The sequence below is a fragment of the Mastomys coucha genome, unplaced genomic scaffold (genome assembly GCF_008632895.1).
Source record: "Mastomys coucha isolate ucsf_1 unplaced genomic scaffold, UCSF_Mcou_1 pScaffold13, whole genome shotgun sequence".
NCBI lineage: Eukaryota > Metazoa > Chordata > Mammalia > Rodentia > Muridae > Mastomys > Mastomys coucha.
The window spans coordinates 42,111,753-42,124,814 of NW_022196895.1; the positions used below are offsets into that span (position 1 = coordinate 42,111,753).

At 41.2% G+C, this 13,062-nt stretch overlaps 1 protein-coding gene and 1 long non-coding RNA gene across 4 annotated transcripts in view; one reads left to right on the forward strand and one right to left on the reverse strand.

The window, feature by feature from the left end:
* Pggt1b (protein geranylgeranyltransferase type I subunit beta) overlaps positions 1 to 11,286 on the reverse strand; it is a 48,307-nt gene extending 37,021 nt beyond the window's left edge. The window contains exons 1-3 of one of the 2 annotated variants that reach the window (XM_031365629.1): positions 11,124 to 11,236; positions 9,342 to 9,454; positions 7,750 to 7,868 (exon numbers count right to left, since the gene is read on the reverse strand). In XM_031365629.1, the coding sequence (XP_031221489.1) occupies positions 7,750 to 7,831 (82 nt within the window). In that variant the 5' untranslated portion in view covers positions 7,832 to 7,868; positions 9,342 to 9,454; positions 11,124 to 11,236. Of the gene's footprint in view, positions 1 to 7,749; positions 7,869 to 9,341; positions 9,455 to 11,123 lie in introns of both variants that reach the window. The other variant, XM_031365628.1, reaches the window with a different exon arrangement.
* A 47-nt stretch (positions 11,287 to 11,333) lies between these two features.
* LOC116087129 overlaps positions 11,334 to 13,062 on the forward strand; it is a 14,497-nt gene continuing 12,768 nt past the window's right edge. For both annotated transcript variants that reach the window (XR_004117259.1, XR_004117260.1), the window contains exon 1: positions 11,334 to 11,452. This is a non-coding gene — a long non-coding RNA (uncharacterized LOC116087129). The remainder of the gene's footprint in view (positions 11,453 to 13,062) is intronic.

A 13,062-nucleotide genomic window follows, 5' to 3' on the forward strand; every position in this document is an offset into this window, starting at 1 on the left:
ACACATACACACACACACATACACACACACACACACACACACACACACACACCACAAGCTTAGAAAATATAAAAATTCAATGAGAACTTAAAAAACACTTTAGCTAGATGTGGTAGTACACAGTTATAATCCCAGTTCTTTAGAGCGGAGGCAGGGGAATCATGAATTTGTGTTAAACCTGGGGTATACAAAAAGACTTGACTTTATATTTTTATTAATTATTTATTTACATTTCAAATGTTGTCCTCTTCCAGGTCCCCTCCACAAACCTCCCACCCACCCACTCTCACCTCACCCCTCTAGCATCCCTTCTCTGGGGCATCAAGCCTCCACAGGACCAAGCACCACCCCTCCCACTGATGCCAGATAAGGCAGTCCTCTGCTATATATGTAGTGAGAGCCATGGACCAGTCCACATATACTCTTTGGTTGGTGGGTTAATCCCTGGGAGCTCTGAGGGGTCAGGTTAGTTGATATTGTTGTTTTTCCTATGGGATTGCAATCCCCTTCTGTTCCTTCAATCCTTCCTCTAATTCTTCCATTGGGGTTCCCGGGCTCAGCCCAATGGTCAACTGTGAGTAATTGCATCTGTCTTAGTCAGATGCTAGCAGAGTCTCTCAGAGGACAGCCATACCAGGCTCCTGCCTGCAAGTACATCGTGGCATCAGCAATAGTAAGAATATCTTTAATAAAAGGAGTTGCTTTTCACAAGAATCTGTATATTATATTTCCCCTCTTTTAAGAGATAACTGTATTATGAAAAGTAAACACATTCCAAATCTTATGTAGGCACATAGAACAAAAGGTAATGCTTAGGCCAGAGTAGCACCGTCACTGTGAGCTCAGGTGGCTAGTGTAATTCAAAACCTGAGTCAGTCATTGTTTGATTTCCACTTTAAAAGTTAGGTTTCTGCACTAAGCAGACAGAATTCCAGTGACAAATGTGGCAATTTTATTTTAAAATGTGCGCTTTTATGAATATATAAGTAATTCTTCACACATCTCAAAAAAATACAAGGTTTTCTTATTAGAAGGATGCATTGTGCCAAATTCCTTGTTTAATATGCTAAGAAAGACTGCAAAAAACTGAAAGCTGGATAGCTAGGCTGGGGGTGTAGACCATGGAGAGCATTTGCCTAGCATGCTCTGGGCCTCAGTTCAATCCACAGCTGCGCAAAACACACAAATGCATGTGTGAAACAAAACCAAACCACAGCTACAAAGTGTTTTCATGTGCACTTTCCAAATTCCAAAGATTAGCTTTAGAACAAGACAGAGACTAATTAAAGAGATGGAAGATGGTAGACTTTCTCAAGAGACTGGAGACTTAGAACTGCTCTGAGCCACCAACAATTGCTGGAGTCCTACAAACTAAGGGCCAGGCGAGGATGGGCTGAAGAGCTGGATCACCATGTTTATTAAACTGATGCTTTGTACTATACTTAATCTAGCCTACATGAAACTACACTTACTATAATAGAAAGAATGCTGTATAATAGAACAAATTCCAGAAAGGTGAGGAAGTCTACAGCTTGAGACTACCTCAAGATAAATGGTAACTTCTAGTAGCCTGGATTACACTGAGAGCTTGTCTCAAAAACAGTGAAGAAAAAGACAGAGACAGCAGAGGGTGAAGAGGGGGAGGAGGAGAGGGAGAAAAAGGGAGGGAGACAGAGAAACAGACAGAGGGAGGGGCAGAAAGAAGCAATTTCAAAATATCTACTTAGGTCACCCCCACAGATTCTTGGGTGCCTCCATTATCCCAGGTCTCTAGCTGTTACTCACTACTTTGGGGATGTTGAAACTGAAGAGGCCACCTCCTGTAGCCAGGCAGGAACCCCAGTGGAACAATAGAGACACCAACCCACCCACAAGACTTTCAACCCAAAATTTATCCTGTCTACAAGAAATGCAGACACAGGGGATAGAATAGAGACTGAGGGAATGGCCAACCAATGACCAGCCCAACTTGAGACCATTTCATGGGCAAGCACCAATCCCTAACTCTATTAAGGATACTCTGTTATGCTCGCAGACAGGACCAAGTGGTCCTCTGAGAGGCTCCATACAGCAGTTGACTTAGATAGATACAGACACCATTAGCCAAATAATGGATGGAGCCTGGGAATTCTTATGGAAGAATACGAAGAAGGATTGCTGGCTCCAAAGGAGATACAAACTCCACAGGAAGACCAACAGAGTCAACTATCCTGGACCCTTGGGGCTCTCAGAATCTGAAACACTAACCAAAGAACCTGGACCTAGGCCTCCCCTCACTTATGTAGCAGATGTACAGCTTGGTCTTCATGTGGGTCCTGAACAACTGGAATAGGGATATCTCAAAAAGTGTTGCCTGTCCATGGGATATGTTCTTCTAGCTGGGCTAGCTTGTCTAGTCTCAATGGGAGAGGAAGCGCCTAGCCTCACATTGACTTGAAGTGCTAGGGATACCCAGAGGGGTCCCACCCACTCAGAGAAGAAGGGGAAGGAGGGATAGGAGAAGGATTGTGGGAGGGGGTAACCAGGAAGAGGGCAGTGAATAGTATGTCAAGTGAATAAGTTAAAAAAAAAATTAAATTAAATTAAGAAAAATAAAAAGAAAGAAAGAAAATATCTACATAAGAAGAAATCAGTAACTATTTCTTACCCTGTCTTAGTTAGGGTTTTACTATTGTGAACAGAGCCCACGATCAAGGCAATTCTTACAGAAGACAATATTAATTGGGGCTGCCTTACAGGTTCAGAGGTTCAGTCCATTATCATCACGGCAGGAAGCATGGCAGCGTCTAGGCAGGCATAGTGCTGGCGGAGCTGAGAGTTCTACATCTTGTTCCAAAGGCAAATGGAACTGTAGCTAGGAGGTAGCTAGGACAGTCTCAATGACCACCCCCTCAGTGACATACTTCCTCCAACAAGGCCACACCTCCTAATAGTACCATTCACTTCTCTGGGCCAAGCATACTCAAACCACCACATCCTCTCACCAGTCAGTCTTCTTACTAATGTTCCATACTACCCAACCTGGTCTGTTATCTTACAGGTTCTACCAAGCTAAGCGACAATTCATTTACTGTCATGATAGCCTCAGAGTTCCAGCAGTTACTGCCCTGAACCAATAGAGAACAGAAAACTCTACCTAGTGCTTTCTCTAGCATCATTACTGTGTTACTGTGAACAAATTAAAAAGCCTCTGGACCTCACTACCTGTATCTATACAATGATGTGATGTAACTCTCATTAGTGGTCAGGAGAGAAGAGTATACAATTCCCAACCTAAATAGTTCCTCTGATAAGAATGGCCCAATACCCCGAGGGTCTAACAACATACTTACTAATAAGATGCCAACAGAGTACCTACAATCCCTAGAGTTAAGTGGCTAACTAAATATTTACAATGTCCTTAAATGTTACACATGGCACTTAGGCAGTGAGGCAGCACTAACACCTGGGAGCCATTACTTCAGTCCAACTTTATCCTTTAAACATCTGTACAAGGACTCAAACACCTCTTCTTTTAAAAAAAAGTATTATTTTATAATTTTACAATGTATTTTGATCATATTCTGACCCACTCTTCTCCCTGACCCTTCTAGCTCCACCCCTACCACCCTACCTCCCCTGTCAACTCCAGGTCCTTTTTTTTTTTTTTAATAACTCAACTCCAATTTGTGCTGCTCATCCAGTCTTGAGTATGGGGCCATTTACAAAAGAAAAGTTTTATGAAGAACACTGTTCTGCCACTCTTCTAGAAGTCACCAAGTGTTCACAGCTCCTCAGGTAGAGCTGAGAGCTTGTGAGAGGCTCTTGCTCAGGTAGCCACAGCCACTGTGAGTTTCTGAGTCTAGCAGTCCTGTTACATCCCTGTCCTCCCCAACTGCTGCCTCTTATCAATCTTGCCCACAATGGTCCCTGGGCCAGGGAGGGAGGGAGGTGTGTGAGGGGGTGGGGGTGGGGGAGTGGTATATGTATGTGTGTGTGTGTGTGTGTGTGTGCGCGTGTGTGTGCGCGCACGTGCGCGCTTGAGTGCACATGTATCTGAATGTGAGAGACAAACAGAATTGGTCTCTGCTCTTTGACCATTTCTGAGTGTCTGTTTTAACTACTCTCTACTACACAAAGCAGCTTCTTTGAAGAGGCACGAGAGCTGTACCAATTAACAGGGAGAGAAATACTCACTTACAGGGCAGTTTGGTGTTTATGTTGGCTTAGCAACATAACAGTAATATGTTGACTTCTGGGGCCTATAAGCTCCCCAACCATGGGCTCTGGTCAGACTCACAGTGCCAGACGTACATTTGCTTCTGTTAAGTGGGCCTAAAATCCAAAATCCAATCAGAAGGGTGTTGGTTATCCCCAAACACCCTGCCTCCCAGTTTCTCCTTCTGGGCTAGGTGAAGAATAAATCTGATAATAATCTGGCTGTGCTTTGAAAATTACAAATTAAATGATGTACATTATGTGTTCTATTAGCAAATAAATATCTGTAAATCAGTTTCAGTTTTCATTGTTTGAAAAGGGGTTAAGCAGAATATTTTCTAATTTAAAAACAAACATTTTTATTAGATGATTCAAACACTTTAAATACCTAGAAAAAAAATAACCTCATCTTGATATCGCCTATGTCTGCTCCATCTACTTTCCCCTCCACAAAGATTTTTTTATATATAAGACCAGATGAAAGGGTCCCACTAATTTCCTAAGCTGGTCTAGAACTCCTATCCTCTAGTAACCTTCCTGCCTCAAGGCTCTAAGTAACTGGAACTATCAGTACACATCACCATGCTGACCCTATATATTTTCAATTCATCATATACTCATATATGTAACATTAATTTTTTCAAATCAAATTTTTAATGATGGTTCTTAAATGCTTTAACCTCCCTTGTAGCCCACCATCCACCGGAGGTAGTGGAAAAGAAAGGATACAGGGAAAGTGGACCTGGTTAGAAAGGTTCTTTGGGGCAACTCCTGTCTGTGTAGTCTGGAAATCAGCAGTTCAGTTCACAGGAATCGGCAGCTTGATGCACTTGCAAACACTTCATAGATACACCAGCAGTCCAGTTTGGTAGGGACCAGGATAGCAACAGCAGTGACCCGACCTAGCAGAGACAGCCAGGCCTCAGCCTCAGCTTGATCATCAGGAGGGACCAAGAGGAACACCAGGATAAGTTCTCAGCTGTGCCTCTGTCAGAGAAGCAAAGACCCACAAGCACTGCACAGCTAGCTGTACCAGCCAGCCAAGCTCTGTCTCCATCACTCCATGGAGTCCTATTTATACCCTCCAGACATCACGTGTCCTCCACATGCCTTCCCTCAGCACAGGTCTTGCCTCTGCACGTGTATCCAATCAGCCCGAGTCCTCAGAGTCCTGACAAATACAGCTCAACTACGAAAAGGAAGGCAGACCAATACATTTGTGTTGTTAGCAAAGAATCCTCCATCCTGTGCCTTTTCACGTGCTTGCTTCAGCAAGACATCCTCTCTCCTGTGTCTGCTTCAGTGAAACATTCCTTCACGAGTCTGCCTTAGTCTTTCAGCTGTGCCCACTTCAGGAAAACACCCCTTCACGCGTTTGCCCCAGCCAAACATCATCCAACACAACTGCCTCTCCAAAGAACCCTTAAGTTTCCACTGCGCATATATGACGGGTGGACTTTTAGTCAATACAGGCCTCCCTCTATCACTTTACTACAATATAACATTTTTTTTACTGTGCTATAGTTTATTTGAGTATTTTAATCTTGATGAACACCTATTTTGTTTCTAATTTGTTACTATAACAAAACATTTTTAGTTCATTTTCTGAAGTTAATAACAAATTACCACACTTGTGGCAATTCACATTCATGTATTTGTGTGTACAAGTATATGTACAGTCAGTCCTGTGCATTCCACAACACAGGAGTGAAGGTCAGAGGACAACTTGTCAGAGTTGTGTGAGAGTGCAAGGAATCAAACTCAGGTCATTGGGCTTGCTAGCAAGTACCCTTAACTGCTGAGTCATCTCATCCATCTAAACTTACAGATTTAAAATAACAACAAAACAATATTCTTTCAGAGTTTTGTAGGCCAAAATCCAAGTTCTGACGTTAGTGATGCTGTATCCCTCTGAAGGCTAGAAAGAGTCCAATCCATGTCTTCTTACTTGAGTGACTGTGAGCTAACCTCGCCATTCCTCAGCTCCTTGATGCCACACTGCAGTCCTCATCTGCTACCAGACAACCTTCCCGTGTCTCCTGTGCCTTCTTCTAAAAGACTAGTCTCAATTCAAGCTCCGCCCTAATTTTACATATGCGAAACCCTCACTCATCTACAGTCAGGATGAGAGAGGCTCAGGTAGGCACAGCCCTGAGATGCAACCATCAGATATAGTACACACTGTACATGAGACTTGTCAGAAACAATGAAAAAATTATACTGCTAATTTGCATTTCAAGAAGTTTGAATATTTTTACCTCCACCAGCACTGTTAAACATTCTCTCCCCCACCCCCACCCATAGTCTTTCGAACTTCTAACTTTTGATAAATTGATGAGTTAAGTAAAAAATAATGTGTTTTTATTGTTTTATCTGCATATGTTAATTAGTTAATTGTGTTGACCATAATTTTTGTTAAATCTATCATATACCTCACTTTGTTATCATTCACTCCATAAAAATAAAAGTATATATTTAGTCAAATCTAACAAATGATTCTTAATCATCTGCAGGGTTCTTTTAACATTTAAACTTTACATGTCTTGATAAAATCATATAAATATGCACCTATGAGTTGCAGAGGCAAAGTCTATTTGGTATGCAAACGGGTTATAAAAGATAATATGTAAAGAAACAGAAAATGTTCTAGACTAAATGTGAAAGCATAAAAGAGGAAAAGGGAGACTCAAGGGACTGACAGACTAACAATACTGACAGGGATGACAAATGCCCTCCAGAAGTTGGCAAGCCCAACAGAAGTAAAGCTATTTAAAGCTACAAAGACTGATAGCTTTAAAAAAAAAAACAAGAAGTTCATGTAACTAATAATATAACAGACTCTCAATACATCTCAAAAGACATGGTAAAATCCAATTCTAACTCCAAAGAAGCTTTAAAGCTGTTACCAAAGTGTAAAAAACAAAAGGGAAACACATCTGTCAAAATTAAGTTCATGAACTCCTGTGAAATGCACGTGGTTAGAACTCCAGAAGCTTCTCCCACTTCCTTCTAGACACATGCATGACTTCAAGCCATTTGAACTACATTTATATTTTGTATAAATCAAAGATACATTGTATACTTATTTCTCTCAAAACATGTCAATCATGACGTTACACATTTTGTAGATTTAATGAAAAAAACTTTATACTTTAAGAAACTTTTTATACTTTATACAGTAGTTGATTAAGAGAAATTTTCCGAAGAGGAAAAAACAATGGCTCAGAATGAAAAACAGAGCAAATACTAAAGGACTGATCATATATAGACATTAAATACAATTAGTGAGTCATTAATATAGGCATATATAACATGGTGTGGAACTACATCTGTGAATCTCAATGTAAGTCTCATGACTAATTGTTTTCTCAAGGCAGATTAAAGCTAATACTAGTTATTAGCTTTAGACAGAAAGGGATCCTGAACTACAAGAAAAATAAGGATATGCAAAGTATGCTATGAGTATGAATAAACATTCCAATTTGCTAATCCCATGCATGTCATGCTGAGAGCAGCTAATCACACTAAAATCAAGTGCTAAGACTCACTCACTGTCTTCTGTGGGGAGCACCTGCAAAGAGTAAATCCACTCTATGACATCGGCCTTGTTCACCACATCCAGGGAGTCCAGCATGTCCAGCCCAGAGAGCGCAAAGAATGCGATCGTCAGCCTAAGACAAGAGAAAAAGGAAATGGCACCTTAACTATCAAACCAATGAACCATTTTCTGGCCTAAACCCAAAACAAAATAGAACAAAACACCAAAGGAAAAACCACCAACAACAAAATAAAACCAACCGAAACCCTTCATTCTACTTTTAAAATAATTTAAATGCCATCCCCCACCTTGACAAATATGGAAACAAAACAAAACCTCACAACTTATTCTTAGTAACTGAATAGTCTCAGTCAAACCCTGTTTTAACTATTTTAAGATGAAATACAGATTGAATCAAGAAAAAGAAAAAAAAAAAAAACCTGAAAATCCAATACATTGTTGGGTCAGATCTTTTAAATGACATTATTAATGAGCCTCAAGAAAACTAAAAAAAAAAAAAAAAAAAAAAAAAAAACACTTTTAAAAAGTTCTATAGGAGGGTGTGGGCCTTATGCTGCTCTTGCACTGGACCTTACTTCAGTTACCAACACCCACATTGTGCCCAATGTGCAGCTCTCAACCACATGGGAACTCCAGCTCCAGGGACTCTAACACCTATTTCTGGCCTCCACAGACAAGTGCACACACATGCATATAGATTTACATAGAAATGCACACACACACACACACATATATATAATAAATCTTTAAAATTCTATACAAATGCAATGCACTAGACGTAGGGGTGAAGACAGCAGCTCTCAGTAATACATTGAGATGTCACACACACTAATATATAATGGTTGGTGTAGGTTGCTACGGTTACTCTGTAGTTATTTAATGAATTATGAGTTCAGACAATTTTACTGTTAGTTATAAGCAGAAATTGTAGTAGTGTTGACATGCACCACTCTAATTTTACAAATATACACAATGGATTTTTTTGTTTGTTTGTTTTGTTTTTTTGGGTTTTTTTGGTTTTTTGAGACAGGATTAAAGGCATGCATCACCACTGCCCAGCCACAATGGGATTTTGAAAATGCAATTATAAATCTTTACTGATAGCTAGGTTAACTATCTCTTCACTGTATTAATGGTGCAAATTGTTTACTTTTTTTTAGTGTTGGAACTAATTCGTGGCCTGCAGCATGCTAGGAGGTTGCTCTACCACTGAGCCACATTCCTATCTTTGGAAACAGTAACTTGAAGTCTAGGCATGTAATACATGAAGTATAGTGACTCATGCTGGCCAATCAGGATCTGTGGTGTGGAGAGCTTTTGGGGCCACTTGGCAGAAATTTGACATTGGGACAGGACAAGGAAGTAGGCTTCGGGCAGGAATATGACTTTGGGCTAGGACAGGGAAGTAGGCTCAGATATCTTGGTCATCCTGATAAGCCCCAGAAACAGTGACTCTGTTTACTGCCTTGCTTGTTCCTTGACTATTGGTGTTTATTGTCTTGCTTGATCCTCAACTTAGAACTGACCTTATTACCTGGATGTAATTAAAATGGCATAAAGGAAGACTGGGAGAAAATAAACCCACCTCAGTCTCAGAACTGGCTGGGGTCATGCTACAGTGTTATCTAATTGTCTTTTTCTTTTTAATCCTCGATCCTGCCCTGGAGAACCAGTTGATTGACTGAGCTGGCTTGGTCACTGTGGATAAAAGGGAAAAATTTTTCACTGTTTCTTTTAAAGAATCTGTTCATCTTGGAGCTGTTGAGATGGCTCACTGGCTGCTCTTCTAAAGGATTGGGTTTCAAATCCCAGCACTCACATAGTGGTTTACAACCAGTTCTAGGCCCTCTTCTGGTATCCATGGGCATATGGTACAATGCAGGCAAAATACACATACACATGGAATAAAAAAATTTTAAATGCTTAAAAAAAATTCTGTTCATCCTCTAGGGTTCGGCTCACATTACTTGACAAATATTTGTTTGTTTATGGCAGCTGCCACCGAAGGTTCTGGTGCAAGGCTATCCTGTAAGACAGTGGGAGATGCCGGAAACATTGGGAGACAGCAGCCGGGGGCTAAAATGTCTTGGAGAACTTGAAGTGTATTGGCCATTGTAAAAGAAGAACTGAATTTTAAATCAGACCTAATTGATACAGATGACAACAGCCAAATATGGCTACTGACTATTCAAAAAAGGTAGCCCCAGTGTTATATAAACAGACAGAAAGTTATTAAACAAGCCAATAACTACAGGTAGGTGGGTGGTAGTCAAAAAAGACTTATCTAAAGAAATCTGGATTACAGTACATGTAATTGCTATTTACTTCAGACTATACAATAATAGCAAACAACTCTACCCAGAGTGCTAGCCTGCCTTGTTCAGCTCCATTTCCACACCCACCACAGTTAAGTATTTCTTGATCACATTTGTAGAAGTCATCTATAAAAATCCCCAAACTGAATCAGTCATGAAGTGTTCAAAATATACTATAATTTCCTAGTCAGAAAGTGTTGGGGATGTCAGCACAAAACCAATGGGTTACCGGGCGTGGTGGCTCCTGTCTTTAATCCCAGCACTTGGGAGACAGAGAGGCAGGTAGTTGGAAGATCAGCCTGGTCTACACAGCGAGTTCCAGGCTATGATGAGATCTTGCCTAAAATGAAATAAAACCAATGTTTCTTATCATCCGACACTAGGTAGCTCTGATACCAGGCTCCAAAACACAGCAGTGCACAACGACCATCTCTTCCTTTTGTTTTCTCAGTTCTACATCTGTAACAGTCCCTTATCCTTTGCCAGATGTCAAACATTTGCCAATTCCAGCCTTAGGGTGCTTCAGGCAACACCGAACCTTTTTAATCCTACCACGAGATTTACAATTCCTCTTAAGTAAACTTCTAATCATATCTTAGGGGTTTCCCTGCCTTTTAATAAGAGTTAGTTAAGGGGGGAGGGGGAAGGACAAGAGTGATGTGAGACAAATGTTTCGTGTTTTAGTTTTGTAAACGTCAGGAAACAAAAGTGACCTACAGGATGTTAAGGGAGTGGGGAAAGGAAGATCACAGAAAATGGTTGGGAAGTGAAAGAGGCGGAACCGGGAGATTCCAAAAGTCCTGAGCTAGGAGCTCCACACACCTCCCAGGGCGCTAGGAGTGGGTGTCGGCAGCCAGCGGAGATATAGGAGGGAGGCCGGGATGGAGAAGTGCAGAGTGGCGGGGAGCCAGGGACCTCGGACAAGGAAGAGATCGCGGTTAAGGCCCGGCCGGGCGGCAGCGCGACCCGGCAGGTCCCGGCAGTCCGGCCGGTCCGCGGCGCGCATCCGGAAGGCAGCCATCGCCAGCCGCGCCGCGGCAGCGTCCAGTTACCTGCTGGTCTCCAGCGAAGAATACCGCTCCGGCAAGACCTGGAGGCAGCGCTGGAAGAACCGCACGTGCCGGTCCCGCAGGAAATCCAGCCGTTCTCCTTCTCCGCTCCCCGCCAGTCTGTCGTCCTCGGTGGCTGCCATGCTGCTCCGGAAGTGACACCCGCCGCGATCCGGAAGCAGTTGGCGCGCGGAGCGGGGTCAGCTCCAGCAGGCTACTCACCGGCGCCAGGCTGGGCTCCGGAGGCTGCTCCAGACCGAGACGACGGTGCGAGACTCGTTCTGTCGACCGCAGAAAACCTCAGTGGAGCGTTTCGTCCCTCCTCTCCCTAGGTTGGACAGTCTTTTCTACTCAATACCAAAGCTTTCCATTCCCGCGTCTCGTAAAATCAGTTCATAAATACCTTCCATAAGATTTTGCTTTTTGGTTTTCAAACAAAACAGTTTCTATGTGTGCAGTCCTGACTGTCCAGGAACTCGCTCTGTAGACCAGGCTGCAATCGATCTCAGAAATCTGCCTGCATCTTCATCCTGAGTGCTGGAATTAAAGGCATGCGCCACCAAGCCTGACACATAAGTATTTCTGTGTTTGTTAAAATTTCAGATTGAAACCCATTTCTTCTTGTGCTAACCAAAACATTTTAAATCCTGGCCCTAAACAACATAAGAGTGTGAGATCTGAAAGTTTAATTTTGCAAAGACACATTTTTGGAGGGACACACTTTTAAGCTAAATGAATAGGGAAGCTAAACATACAGTTAGAAACTGGAGACAAACGCTTTCCTAGAGATTTATCAACATATTGAAGATCCAGACATTTTTCTAAATATCTTTAGAATATCTGAAATTATTTCAAAATGCATTCACAGATGGTCCTCATTGTACAATGTTTTGATCTATGCTGTGTACTGAGTATGGTGCTTTTAAAGTGACAATGTCAAATTGGCAGGGAGCAATTCAGTTGATTGAGAAGATCCTTGAAATGGACCCATCAATGACCAAAGCATTGTAGGTTAGAACTCAAGAATAATTAGGATTCAAAGAATATGATCAGGCACTGGCTTATATTAAGAAAACTCAGGCAATAGGAGCAGAAGATAAAGTTATCCAAACAGACTTTATGAAAATTAAACAAAAGATTCAAAGAAATATAAGTAGGCAGTATATGTAAAAGTGTTTGCTTAATAAGGATTAATTTTTGCTTAGAATTTAAAAATTATTGATTGTATAAAGGGAACTAGACAATTTAAGAACTATTTCTACTTATACTTTTATTTCCTCATTGTTGATAGTTTAGAAATACTGATATAGATTTCCTCTTAATAAGTATAACAGAATAGTGAATTTGAATAGTGAATTGAATTCACATTCAATTATGGGTTGACTTTTTCCCCAGAAGGCCAGACTATAAAATATCAGGCTTTATGGATCAGATAGCCTGTCAGGCCTTCAGCTGTAATTTCACTATAATGCATAGTTAGCTATAGACAACGTACAACCAATGGGCAAGGCTGTTTTGTCGTACAAAAATAGAATTTAAGTTGCCTTGGTCATATACTATACCCTTTAAGTTCACAAGGCACTCATGAGGAAGGATTCCACCAAAGATTAGACCTGAACTAGATTCTTTAAAAACCAACCAAATTTTGGTGTACTTTTAATTGTAGAAAATAAATTTCTTACAAAACAGCAACCATTCAGACTATATGTCCCAAATTATGATAAAGGGTATTTAAAGATAAAATGTGTAATAAGTAGATGTCTTATATTTTATGTATACAGTATTTCCCTTGTGAATTGAAATCTATTAAAGTTAGGACGACATAAATCGCTTTACATGAAAAGCTGACTTGAAGCCAGGCAGTGATGGCACACCCCTTTAATCCTAGCACTTGGGAGGCAGAGGCAGGTGGATTTCTGAGTTCGAGGCCAGCCTGGTCTAC